General features: G+C 35.8%; 1 protein-coding gene across 1 annotated transcript in view; it reads left to right on the top strand.

Annotated features, from left to right (window-relative positions):
* The window catches only part of UFL1 (UFM1 specific ligase 1), a 58,222-nt gene that overhangs the window by 18,357 nt on the left and 25,470 nt on the right, over positions 1 to 14,395 (top strand). Inside the window, exons 7-10 of the mRNA XM_003922922.4 lie at positions 1,114 to 1,172; positions 3,015 to 3,161; positions 4,139 to 4,314; positions 5,393 to 5,572. Of these exons, the coding sequence (XP_003922971.1) occupies positions 1,114 to 1,172; positions 3,015 to 3,161; positions 4,139 to 4,314; positions 5,393 to 5,572 (562 nt within the window). The remainder of the gene's footprint in view (positions 1 to 1,113; positions 1,173 to 3,014; positions 3,162 to 4,138; positions 4,315 to 5,392; positions 5,573 to 14,395) is intronic.

The following is a 14,395-nucleotide window of genomic DNA, read 5'->3' as shown; positions in this document are numbered from 1 at the left end:
CTTAAAAGGAATAGGAAAAAATGATATAATCAGAATAAAAAGTCTAGATCCTTTTCTTGTATCCTTTACTTTAAAAAAAACAAACTATAGTTATTACAAATGAGATACACTTATAGGAATCCACCGCCCCCAAAATGAAAACATTCATCCATACAAAGTCAAAATTGTAAATGTTCATGGGAGCATTATCCACAGTAGCCACAAACTAGAAATAATCCACATGTCTGTCCACCAATGAGTGTATAAACAAAATGTGGTGTACTCATACAATGGAATGCTATTCATTAGTAAGTGGAAATGAACTACTGATGCATGCTTCATCATGGATGAATCTCAAAAACACAGGAGACCACATATTAATTCCATTTATATTAATGGCTAGAAAGGCAAATTTATAGAGGCAGGAAACAGATAGTTGTCTAAATTTAGGAGTGAAAACAGGAATTAACTGCAGATAACTATCAGATAACTTTATGGGTGATGAAAACATTGTGAACTGGTTCATAGTGATGATTGCCCAACTCTATAAATGTATTAAGAACATTGAATTGTACACTTATGATGGGGTAGATTTCATGTAATTTAAATTATGACTTATTGCAATAAAACTGCTTAGCAAAAGAAATGCAGAAAATAGAAAATACTCAAAAGCAAAAGAAAAAAAATGAATTTTAAATGGATCCCTCTCAGTCAGTCACCATAATCTAGCCTCATATAATTCCAAATATTTTCAATGCACATATGATCTCATTTTTCTTCAAAAATAGCATCATATGGCATCAACTTGAATATTCTCAAGTAAGGAAAGCGCCTCCCAGACAGAAAAAAACAGAATGAAGAAAAACATAAAGACCAAGGCAAATATCATGGAAATCTAAGGTGAAAATTTAGTGGAATGGGAACATAAATTAATCCTTGATTGCAAGTACAGATTGATTTCTTTGATATTTCAGTAGCAAAATTCCAATTAAGGATTAAACATTTGGTGTAATTTTTGACTTCATTTTTTCTTTTAAGCAGTATTTTTCTTAAATTCTAATTACCCTATTTTTCAAGTTCAAAAATCTATAACCCTATAATGAGTAAGAATTTCTTTTTTGACTTTCCATAAAGGCCTACAGCTGTGAATTCTTTGATTTCAAAATATGGATTTCAGGAGCAACTTCTTTACTGTGAGTTTGGTTTAAATTATCTTCAGTTGATTTGCTGCCGAATAGATTATTAATGTAAAACGATTTTTTCCTCTTTTATTCTTAATGTAACTAAAATATTTCCTAGTTTGAAAAAGTTTCTTTGTATCAAGTTTTATATATGTACCTATCTGTTATACTCACCAAACATTTAATATTGGTTAGCCCTAGAAGAGTAGAATGAATAAAAAAGTAAGCACATATAATGAAAACATATGCTTATGATTTTGCTACATTGTCTAATATGAAAGTAAATCGTGTTTTACTAACAATTTTTACAGAGTTGATAGCAATAAAAGTATATTTTTAGCATTCCAACAACATAATATTATCTCCAAAATAATCTTTGTTCATTATCTATGTTGTTTGTTAAGCTCTTGGGAGGTTTTGGGAGTTTTCTTAATGCTTTGTTGAAATAATTTTTAAAAGCAATGATTTTATCTTTCAGTTCAGATTATCTGTGCAAATGTAAGATGAAAAATGAAAAATGGAAAAGAAATGTCAAGTATTGAACCAAAAATTAATTTTCACTGTATTTTCAGAATATGAACTTTAAAATTTTTGTTTGACAGATTTAAAATTAAGCTGTCTTTTTGGAATCTATGTAATTAGTGGTTTGGTGTAGTTTCATTATAATGTAAAGTTCTTCAAGTAATAATTGGTATCTTCACAACTTTGGTCAGAATTTAAAATGGATTTGTATTGTACAGTCATATTAAATTGAGAATCATGTGTTATAGTCTATTGATAAGTCTGAATTTTTTTGATGTATTCTAGTTTACTCAGCATTGCAGTTTTAAAATTCATGCACGAACCAATTTATATTTCTGTTACAGACTAATTTTTATTAGCCTTTCTTTGTGCCAATCATCTTTTGAATGTGCTTGCTGATTCACTTAGAAATAGCTCCCTTCTCTCTTTTTCCTTTTTTAGAGGATTTTAATTTCTGAAACAACAAAATGTGTAGTTAAATGTTACGGTTTAAATAGAAATATAAATTTGTTATTAATGGCAGCATTATCCACTTGATGGTGGTGGTGGTGGTGGTAGTGATATTTAGTTAATATTTATTGAGCTTTTATTATGTGGCAGATACCATTCCAAGCACTTTACTTGAATACAGCAATTCTATGAGATGATATTGGTACTGTCCCCATTTCACAGATACGAAAGTAGAGAAATAAGGAAAATGACTTGTCTAGTGTTTCATAGCTAGTAGGTGGCAGAGTTGAGGTTTAGATTTAGTCAGTCCGGCTCCATATTTGGTCCTCTTAACCAGTGCATTCTGCTTCTCTTATAAGTAGGGTTGAAATGTCTTACTTCAGTGTAAACAGTGGAAATGTAATAACTTTAAAATGCTCACACTTTTATTTCACACTGATTCTAATATGGTCTAGGTGTCTTGATTTTTTTTTTTTAATATTAAAACACTGAACTTGTTTAACACTAATAATTACATATTACCTGTTCTTCAAGTGTTTTATCATCTATTTTTAATAAATTATTAGATAGATAATGGCATACTATGTTTTCCCCAAAATTACTCAAACTAAAAAATTAAGTGTTAATATTAACTAGTTTGAGTTAGAAGTTCAATACCTTTAGCAAGTTGCCAAAAATGTAAAATTTCCCTGAATTTGTGGTCTGAATATTCTCATAAATGGCAGGAAATTTTTGTCTAAAATATATTGCCTTCATTTATGCTATTTCAGATTGGTTTTTTTAAGGGTGAGAATAAGTAAATTATGAAATAATAAAGTATTTTACTTTTTAAGATTTATACCCTGCTCTGATTTGTTTGTATTCCTGTGGGTTTGTTTTAAGCTGTGCTTGAGGAACTTGTTAATAGCGGACGCTTACGAGGCACTGTGGTTGGTGGGAGACAGGATAAAGCTGTGTTTATCCCTGACATCTACTCCAGGACACAGAGTACTTGGGTGGATTCCTTTTTAAGGCAGAATGGCTATCTAGGTAACTTTCTTATTTCCTTAAAACTAAAATTTCATCTTAACACTAAACTCACTCTTCAAAAGTATTATACTAATCCTAGGGTCCTCCTTTGATCTGCAGGTTATATTAAAAAATAATAATAAATAAATTAAAATTTAAAAAGGGAACCCTAGAGGCTACATATACTGTCCTGTATGATCAGAAGATTATAATGGTTCCCTTTGAGTGTAAAAGTAATCACACTGCAAGTTTCTGTGGGTCTTGGAACTGAGTTTAGTTCTATGGTTACTGAACAATTATAATTTAAAAAGGCTAAAAGCTGTTACTAATTGCTGCCACTCTTCCAGTTACATTTATTGAGATGGCACTATAAACTTAAAGTATCTTTTAATTCATAAAAGTAATTATTATATCTTACGTTTTGTGAAGTTGCCCAGTTTTTCAGATATATCGTCTTAGAAATATTTTGTTGGCTGTCAGATTTACAATGTGTGTTTTTATTAGTTACCTAAAACTTTGGAAACATTGAAATTATTCTAAATTCTGTGTCTGAAGTTCTGTCATTTGGATAAATTGGACTAAATTTAGTTATTAAAACAATTAGCATGTTTATATATAATATATATAGGTATATATTTATATATCACTTCTTCATTTGATCGATTTTATAATCCAAGTCAAACTGCATAACAGAGTACTTCCTCAGTGATAAACCTGTAAGTTTTTAGTATATAAACAATTTAAACGGATGGTAGAATACTGGGTTTTGCTTATGTTTTCTTGATTTCCTATGCTGGACTTTTTAGTTTCTTCAATTATAATCATGGATTATAACTTTATTATAACTAGTTTTCTTAAGCATGATTATTTGGGGTGGAGTTAGAGGAGTTAAGAAGATAGATATCTCTAATAATTTTTATTGACTTTAAGTTTTTATTTTTCACTTTTGTCTTATATGTAATTGACAATCCTAATCCAACTTTGTTATGTATTTCTAGAATTTGATGCTTTGTCCAGACTTGGAATCCCAGATGCTGTAAGCTACATAAAGAAAAGATACAAAACTACACAACTCTTGTTTTTGAAAGCAGCTTGTGTCGGTCAAGGACTTGTGGATCAAGTGGAAGCATCAGTAGAAGAAGCCATCAGCTCTGGAACATGGGTTGATATTGCAGTATGTTTTATCTTTTTCTCACTTTTCTTTAAACCAATGACAACTGATATTTTACTAATATTTGACCATTTAGAAATTAGGATAAATAAAGGTGGTCTTGGCTTTGGAGGCAAATTCTAATTATTGTTATAACAAAAATAATCTTTATGCTTAAAGTTTTTCGGGTGACCTTCTACATGTGGACATTCAACATTGAGAACTCTGTAAATCTCAAAACAAGCAAGCAGTGTAACACTCCTGTTAATCCTGATATTGAATTGATCAGACTTCTCACATCTTATCCAAGCATTTACAGCTGTACTGGCATGAGGCACCGTGTAGCATTTGTTTATTCCTTATCTATTAATCTCTGTTAATGTATTAACACAAGCTGCTTTGGCACTGATAGTGTTTACTTCAGTGTTCAATGTTGACCTGCCCTTCAGCATGCCAAAAAGATAAGTGTAGGTAAAGAAAAATAAACAAGAGGCCAATCCATTATTTCTAGTCGAGCCCAGACCTTCTTTATAAAGCAGAAAATTCTCTGTTTTGGATATGCAAGTACCAAAGATTCCAGATTTAAGTGGTTTTTTATTCATCTAACAAAACCACCTTATGTGTGCCAGGCACCATTCTATTAATACTTGTTGGGGATATGGTAGCCGGAGAAGTTTGCTGTTCTTAGGAGGGACACTTTCATTAAGCAAAGATAGTTAATGAAAACAGTAAGATAATTTCAGATAGGAGAAAGAGTTATGACAACATACAATTTGAAGGGTATCAGGACATCCTGTTGGATTGTTTGTGGCTTTGTGAGAAGAGGAACTATATGCCTTGTAGGTCTGAGTATTGTTTTGAACAGTTGGAGATGCCTGTTAGGCATCCAAGTGGGGAAGGTAGGCAATAGGATATATGATTTCAGAACTCAGAGTAGTGATGAAACCAGAAATATAATTTGTGAGGTTATTGGCATACATACAGTTCCAAAAGCAACTGGACTTGGTGAGATCACCTAGAGAGAGCATATATGTATACAGCAAATGGTTTCCCTGTATTATAGTGCATTTATACTTTATTTTTATTTTGTTTGTAATTTTAGCCTCTGCTACCCACTTCTTTATCAGTTGAAGATGCTGCCATATTACTTCAGCAGGTGATGAGGACATTCAGCAAACAGGCCTCAGCTGTAGTCTTTAGTGACACTGTTGTAGTCAGTGAAAAATTTATAAATGACTGTACAGAACTGTTCAATGAGATGATGCACCAGAAGGCTGAAAAGGTATGCCAGATTTCCTTTTATCTGCTAATCTTTTTTTTTATTGTACTTTAGGTTCTGGGGTACATGTGCAGATCAGACAGGATTGTTGCATGGGTACATACATACATACATGGCAAGGTAGATTGCTGTTTCCATTCCCCCTTAACCTATATCTGGCATTTCTCCCCATGTTATTCCTCCCCACCCCCTGCTGTCCCTCCCCTAGTCTACCTCCCAGCAGACCCCAGTGTATGATGCTTCCCTCCCTGTGTCCATGTGTTCTCATTGTTCAACACCTGCCTATGAGTGAGAAGATGGAGGTGTTTGATTTTTGGTTCTGGTGTCAGTTTGCTGAGAATGATTTCCAGATTCATCTGTGTTCCTACAAAGGACATGAACTTATTGTTTTTATGGCTGCGTAGTATTTCATGGTATGTATGTGCCACATTTTCTTTGTCCAGTCTATCATTGATGGGCATTTGGGTTTGTTCCAGGTCTTTGCTATTGTAAACAGTGCCATAGTGAACATACGTGTGCATGTGTCTTTATAATAGAAAGATTTATAATCCTCTGGGTATATAACCAGTAATGTGATTGCTGGGTCAAATGGAATTTCTATTTCTGATCCTTGAGGAATCAGCACACTGTCTTCCACAATGGTTGACCTATTGGTTACACCCCGACCAGCAGTGTAAAAGTGTGCCTATTTCTCCACATCCTCTCCAGCATCTGTTGTCTCCAGATTTTTTAATGATCACCATTTTAACTGGCGTGAGATGGTATCTCAATGTAGTTTTGATTTGCATTTCTCTAATGACTAGTGATGATGAGCATTTTTTCATATGTTTGTTGGCCTCATATATGTCTTCTTTTGTAAAGTGTCTGTTCATATCCTTCACCCACGTTTGAGTGGGTTTGTTTGGTATTTTCTTCAAAATCTGTTTTAGTTCTTTGTAGATTCTGGATATTAGCCCTTTGTAAGATGGGTAGATTGTGAATATTTTTTCCCATTCTGTTGGTTGCCAGTTCACTCTAATGATTGTTTCTTTTGCTGTACAGAAGCTCTGTAGTTTAATTAAATCTGATTTGTCTATTTTGGCTTTTGTTGTCATTGCTTTTGATGTTTTAGTCATGAAGTCCTTGCCTATGTCTATATCCTGAATGGTTTTGCCTCAGTTTTCTTCTAGGTTTTTATGGCATTAGGTCTTATGTTTAAATATTTAATCCATCTGGAGTTTATTTTAGAATAAGGTGTCAGGAAGGGATGCAGTTTTTGCTTTCTGCACATGGCTAGTGAGTTTTCCCAACACCATTTATTAAACAGGGAATCCTTTCCTCATTGCTGGTTGTCAGGTTTGTTGAAGATCAGATGGTTATAGATATGTGGTGTTGCTTCCAAGGCCTCTGTTCTATTCCATTGGTCTATGTCTCTGTTTTGGTACCAGTACCATGCTGTTTTGATTATTGTAGACTTGTAGTATAGTTTGAAGTCAGGCAACATGATGCCTCCAGCTTTGTTCTTTTTGCTTAGTATTGTCTTGGCTAGGCTATGCGGGCTCTCTTTTGGTTCCATAGGAATTTTAAAGTAGTTTTTTCCAGTTCAGTAAAGAGGGTCATAGGTAGCTTGATAGGGATAGCATTGAATCTGTAAGTTACTTTGGGCAGTATGGCCATTTTCACAATATTAATTCTTCCTAACCATGAGCATGGAATGCTTTTCCATCTGTTTGTGTCCTCTCTTATTTCCTTAAGCAGTAATTTGTAGTTCTCCTTGAGGAGGTCTTTTACATCCTTTGTTACTTGTATTCCTAGTTATTTTATTCTCTTTGTAGCAATTGTGAATGGGAGTTCACTCTTGATTTGCCTCTGTTTGTCTGTTACTGGTGTATAGGAATGTTGTGTGATTTCTGCACATTGATTTTGTATCCCGAGACTTTGCTGAAGTTGCTTATCAATTTAAGGAGATTTTGGGCTGAGACTATCGGGTCTCAAAAGAGACAATTTGACTTTCTCCTTTCCTAATTGAATACCCTTTATTTCTTTTTTTTTTTTGCTTGATTGCTCTGGCTATAACTTCCAATACTATATTGAATAGGAGTGATGAGAGAGGGCATCCTTGTCTAGTGCCTGATTTCAAAGGGAATGCTTCAAGTGTTAGCACATCAATGTGATATTGGCTGTGGATTTGTCCTAAGTAGCTTTTATTATTTTGAGATACATTCCATTGATATCTAGTTTATTGAGGGTTTTTGGCATAGCAGGCTGTTGAATTTTGTCAAAGGCCTTGTCTGCATCTATTGAGATAACATGTGGTTTTTGTCTTTGGTTCTGTTTATGTGTTGGATTATGTTTATAGACTTGTGTATGTTGAACCAGCCTTACATTCCCGGGATGAAGCCTACTTGATCTTGATGAATAAGCTTTTTGATATGCTGTTGCATTCGATTTGCCAGTATTATATTGAAGATTTTTGTTATCGATGTTCATCATGGATATTGCCCTGAAGTTTTCTTTTTGTATTGAGTCTCTACCAGGTTTTGGTATCAGGATGATGTTGGTCTCAAAAAAAGGAGTTAAAGAGGATTCCCTCTTTTTGTATTGTTTGGAATAGTTTCAGAAGGAATGGTACCAGCTCTTCTTTGCACATTTGGTAGAATTGGGCAGTGAACCCATCTGGACTTGGACTTTTTTTGTTTGGTAGGCTATTAATTACTACCTCAGCTTCAGCCCTGGTTATTGGTCTATTCAGGGTTTCAACTACTTCCTGCCTTAGGCTTGAGAGGGTGTAAGTGTCCAGGAATTTATCCTTTTATTCCAGATTTACTGGTTTATGTTCATAGAGTTGTTTGTAGCAATCTCTGATGGTAGTTTGTATTTCTGTGGAATCAGAGGTGATGTCCCTTTATCATTTTTTATTGTATCTATTTGATTCCTCCTCTCTTTTCTTTTTTATTAATCTGGCTAGTGGTCTATTTTGTTGATCTTTTTAAAAAACCAGCTCCTAGATTTAATTCAGTTTTGGATGGTTTTTTGTATATCTCTCTCCTTCAGTTCTGCTCTGATCTTAGCTATTTCTTGTCTTCTGCTAGCTTTTGAGTTTTTTGATCTTGCTCCTGTAGCTCTTTCAATTTTGGTTATAGGGTGTCAATTTTAGATCTTTCCTCACTTCTCATGCAGGCATTTATTGCTATAAGTTTCCATCTAGCCACTGCTCTAATTGTGTCCCAGAGATTCTGGTATGTTGTGTCTTCATTGGTTTTGAAGAACATCTTTATTTCATGTCTCATTGGTTTTGAAGAACATCTTTCTTTATACCTTCATTTCGTTGTTTATCCAGTTGACATTCAGGAGCCAGTTGTTCAGTTTCCATGAAGTGGTGCAGTTTTGAGTGAGTTTCTTAATTCTGAGTTCTAATTTGATTGCACTGTGGTCTGAAAGAATGTTTGTTATTATTTCTGTTCTTTTGAATTTGCTGAGGAATGATTTACTTCGAATTATGTGGTCAGTTTTAGAGTAAGTGCGATGTGGTGCCAGGAAGAATATATATTCTGTGGATTTGGGGTGGAGAGTTCTGTAAATGTATATGAGATTTGCATGGTCCCAGTTTGCTTTCAAGTCCTGAATATCCTTGTTGATTTTCTTTCTCGTTGATCTGTCTAATATTGACAGTGGAGTGTTAAAGTTTCCCACATTATTGTGTGGGAGTCTGAGTCTCTTTGTAGGTAATTAAGAACTTGCTTTATGTATCTGGATGCTCCTGCATTGGGTGCATATATGTTTAGGACAGTTAGCTCTTCTTGTTATATTGATCCTTTTACCATTACGTAATGCCCTTTGTCTCTTTTTGATCTTTGTTGCTTTAAAGACCATTTTATCAGAGACTAGGATTGCAACCCCTACTTTTTTTTGCCCTCCATTTGCTTGGTAAATCTTCCATCCCTTTATTTTGAGTCTTTGTGTGCCTTTGCACATAGATGGGTCTTCTGAATACAGCACACCAATGATTCTTGACTTTTTATCCAGTTTGCCAGTCTGTCTTTTGATTGGGCATTTAGTACGTTTACATTTAATGTTAATATTGTTATGTGTGAATTTGATCTTGCCATTTTGTTACTGGTTGGTTGTTTTGCCCATTGGTTGGCACAGTTTCTTGATTGCATCATTGTTCTTTACCATTTGGTTCTTTGTTGCAGTGGCTGGTACTGGTTGTTGCTTTCTGTGTTTAGTGCTTCCTTCAGGAGCTCTTGTAAGGCAGCTGTGGTGGCAAGGAAATCTCTCAGCAATTGCTGGTCCATAAAGGATTTTATTTCTCCTTCACTTATGAAGCTTATTTTGGCTGGATGAAATTCTGGGTTGAAAGTTTTTTTCTTTAAGGATGTTGAATATTGGCCCTAACTCTCTTCTGGCTTTTAGGGTTTCTGCCAAGAGATCCGCTGTGAGTCTGATTGGCTTCCCATGGTGGGTGACCTGTTCTTTCTCTTTGGCTGCCTTAGCATTTTTTCCCTCGTTTCAACCCTGGTGAATGTGATGATTATGTGCCTTCGGGTTGCTCTTCTTGAGGAGTATCTTTGTGGTGTTCTCTGTGTTTCTTTTATTTGAATGTTGGCCTGCCTTGCTAGGTTGGGTCAGTTCTCCTGGATAATATCCTGAAGAGTGTTTTCCAACTTGGATTCATTCTCCTCATCAACTTCAGGTACACCAGTCAAGTGTAGATTAGGTCTTTTCACATAGTCCCATATTTCTTAGAGGCTTTGTTCATTTCTTTTCCCTGCTTTTTTTCCTTTTCTTGCCTTCTCATTTTATTTCATTGAGTTGATCTTCAGTCTCTGATATCCTTTCTTCTGCTTGATTGATTCATGTATTGAAACTTCTGTATGCTCTGTGAAGTTCTTTTGCTCTGCTTTTCAGCTCCATCAAGTTGTTTATGTTCTTCTTTAAGCTGGTTATTCTAATTAGCATTTCATCTAACATTTTTTCAAGGTAAAAGTTTCTTTGCATTGGGTTAGAACATGTTCGTTTAGCTCAAAGAAGTTCTTACACACCTTCTGAAACCTGCTTCTGTCAGTTCGTCAAACTCATTCTTTATCCTGTTTGTTCCCTTGGTGGTGAGGAGTTACGATCCCTTGGTGGGGAAGAGGCGTTCTGGTCTTTGATGGTTTCATACTTTTTTGAGCTAGTTTCTTCCCATCTTCTTGGATTTATCTAGCTTTGATCTCAGGGAGCTGCCTGGGGAGGCAGCCCCTGCTTTGTATGCCTGCAGAGGTGCTACTGGGCTGCCACCGATTCAGTGGAGCTGCTGCATGTATTTCCTGCCTCTCTTGTTTACTCAGGAAGAGTAGGCCTACCTCTGCAATAGGAGCTACCCTTCCCCTCAGCCAAGCTCAGTAGTTCTGGGTTGAGCTCGAACTGATGTGCTGGCTGCAAAACTCTCAAGAAGGCTTCAGTTTGCTATGGTTTGTAGGGGAGGGACCCACCTAGCTGTGTCGCCTGATTCCCTGCTTTCAGTTCCTCGTGTGTATGTGTGTGTGTGTGTGTGTGTGTGTGTGTGTGTGTGTGTGTATGTATATTTTTATTGTTTTAGGTTCTGGGGTACATGTAAAGAACATGCAGTTTTGTTGCATAGGTACATACACGGCAGTGTGGTTTGCTGCCTCCATCCCCATGACCTATATCTGGCATTTCTCTTCATCTAATCCTTCCCCAGCTCCCTACCCCACAGTGTCCCTCCACTAGTCCCTCTGCACACACCTGAGTGTGTAATGCTCCCCTCCCTGTGTCTATGTGTTCTCATTGTTCAACACCCATATATGGGTGAGAATATGCAGTGCTTGATTCTCTGTTCCTGTGTCAGTTTGCTGAGAATGATGGTTTCCAGGTTCATCCATGTCCCTACAAAGGACACGAACTTATCATTTTTTATGGCTGCATGGTACTCCATGGTGTATATGTGCCACATTTCCCCTGTCTACTCTATCATCGATGGGCATTTGGGTTGGTTCCAGGTCTTAGCTATTATAAAAAGTGCTGCAGCAAACATATGTGTGCATGTGTCCTTATAATAGAATGATTTATAATCCTTTGGCTATATACCCAGTAATGGTATTGCTGGGTCAAATAGAATTTCTATTTCTAGGTCCTTGAGGAAGTACCACACTGTCTTCCACAATGGTAGAACTAGTTTACATTCCCACCAACAGTGTAAAAGTGTTCCTATTTCCCCACATCCTCTCCGGCATCTGTTGTCTCCAGATTATTTTAATGATTGCCATTCTAACTGGCATGAGATGGTATCTCAGTGTAATTTTGATTTGCATCTCTCTAATGACCAGTGATGATGAGCATTTTTTTATGTTTGTTGGCCTCATAAATGTCTTCTTTTGAAAAGTGTCTGTTCATATCCTTTGCCCACTTTTGAATGGGTTTGTTTGTATTCTTGTAAATCTGTTTTAGTTCTTCGTAGATTTTGGATATAAGTACTTTGTCAGATGGGTAGATTGCAAAAAAATTTTTCCCATTCTGTTGGTTGCCGATTCACACTAATGATTGTTTCTTTTGCTTGCAGAAGCTCTGGAGTTTAATTAGATCTGATTTGTCTATTTTGGCTTTTCTTGCCAATGCTTTTGGTGTTTTAGTCATGAAGTTCATGCCTATGCCTATGTCCTGAATGATTTTGCCTAGGTTTTCTTCTAAGGTTTTTATGGTTTTAGGTCTTATGTTTAAGTCTTGAATCCATCTGGAGTTAATTTTAGTGTAAGGTGTCAGGAAGGGGTCCAGTTTCTGCTTTCTACACATGGCTAGCCAGTTTTCCCGACACCATTTATTAAACAGGGAATCATTTCCCCATTGCTCTTTTTGTCAGGATTGTCAAAGATCAGATGGTTTTAGATGTGTGGTGTTGCTTCTGAGGTCTCTGTTCTGTTCCATTGGTCTGTATCTCTGCTTTGGTACCAGGACCATGCTGTTTTGATTACTGTAGACTTGTAGTATAGTTTGAAGTCAAGTAGCATGATGTCTCCAGCTTTGTTCTTTGTGCTTAGAATTGACTTGGCTATATGGGCTCTCTTTTGGTTCCATATGAAATTTAAGGTGGTTTTTTTCCAGTTCTGTGAAGTAGGTCATTGGTAGCTTGATGAGGATAACATTGAATCTATAAATTACTTAGGGTGGAATGGCCATTTTCACGATATTGATTCTTTCTAACCATGAGCGTGAAATGTTTCTCTATCTGTTTGTGTCCTGTCTTATTTCGTTGAGCAGTGGTTTGTAGTTCTCCTTGAAGAGGTCCTTTACATCCTTTGTTAGTTGTATTCCTAGGCATTTTATTCTCCTTGTAGCAGTTGTGAATGGCGGTGCATTTTTGAATTGGCTCTCTTTAAGTCTGTTGTTGGTGTATAGGAATGCTTGTGATTTTTGCACATTGAATTTGTATCCTGAGACTTTGCTGAAGTTGCTTACCAGTTGTAGGAGATTTTGGGCTGAGACAATAGGATCTATTAAATATACAATTATGTTGTCTGCAAATAGAGACAATTTGTCTTCCTACTTTCCTAATTGAATACCCTTTATTTCTTTTTCTTGCCTGATTGCTCTGGCTAGAACTTCCAATATTATATTGAATAGGAGTGATGAGAGAGGGCATCCTTGTCTAGTGCGAGATTTCAAAGGGAATACTTCCAGTTTTTGCCCATTAAGTATGATATTGGCTGTGAGTTTGTCATAAATAGCTTTTGTTATTTGGAGATACATTCCATTGATACCTAGTTTATTGAGAGTTTTTCGCATAAAGGACTGTTGAATTTTGTCAAAGGCCTTCTCTGCATCTATTGAGATAATCATGTGGTTTTTGTCTTTGGTTCTGTTTATGTGGTGAATTAAATTTATACATTTGCGTATCTTGAACCAGCGTTACATTTCCGGGATGAAGCCTACTTGATCTTGATAGATAAGCTTTTTGATGTGCTGTTTCAATCGGTGTGCCAGTATTTTATTGAAGATTTTTGCATCTATGTTCATCATGAATGTTGGCCTGAAGTTTTCTTTTCTTGTTGAGTCTCTGCCAGGTTTTGGTATCAGGGTGATTTTGATCTCATCAAAAGATTGGGGGAGGATTCTCTCTTTTTGTATTGTTTGGAATAGTTTCAGAAGGAGTGGTAACAGCTCCTCTTTGTATGTCTGGTAGATTTTGACTGTGAACCCATCTGGACCTGGAATTTTTTTGGTTGGTAAGCTATTAATTGCTGCCTCAACTTCAGCCCTTTTTATTGGTCTATTCAGGGTTTCGAATTCTTCCTGCTTTAGGCTTGGGAGGGTATAAGTGTCCAGGAATTTATCCATTTCTTCCAGGTTTACTGGTTTATGTGCATAGAGTTTGTAGTAATCTCTGATGGTGGTTTGTATTTCTGTGGAATCTGTGGTGATATCTCCTTTATCGTTTTTTATTGCATGTATTTGATTCTTGTCTCTTTTCTTTTTTATTAATCTGGCTGGTGGTCTGTCTGTTTTGTTGATCTTTTCAAAAAAACAGCTCCTAGATTGGTTTTTTTTTTTGAAGTGTTTTTTTTGCCTCTCTCTCTCCTTCAGTTCTGCTCAGATCTTAGTTATTTCTTCTCTTCTCCTAGCTTTTGAGTTTTTTTATCTTGCTCCTCTAGCTCTTTCCGTTTTGACAACAGGGTGTCAATGTTAGATCTTTCCTTGCTTCTCATGTGGGCATTTATTGCTGTAAATTTCCCTCTCCACATTGCTTTAAAGGTGTCCCAGAGATTCTGATACATTGTATCTTTTTTCTCATTGGTTTCGAAGAACATCTTTATTCTGCCTTTATTTCATTGTTTATCCAATCAACAT

Source organism: Saimiri boliviensis, chromosome 4, assembly GCF_048565385.1.
Source record: "Saimiri boliviensis isolate mSaiBol1 chromosome 4, mSaiBol1.pri, whole genome shotgun sequence".
NCBI lineage: Eukaryota > Metazoa > Chordata > Mammalia > Primates > Cebidae > Saimiri > Saimiri boliviensis.
This window is presented reverse-complemented; position numbering and strand designations above follow the sequence as displayed.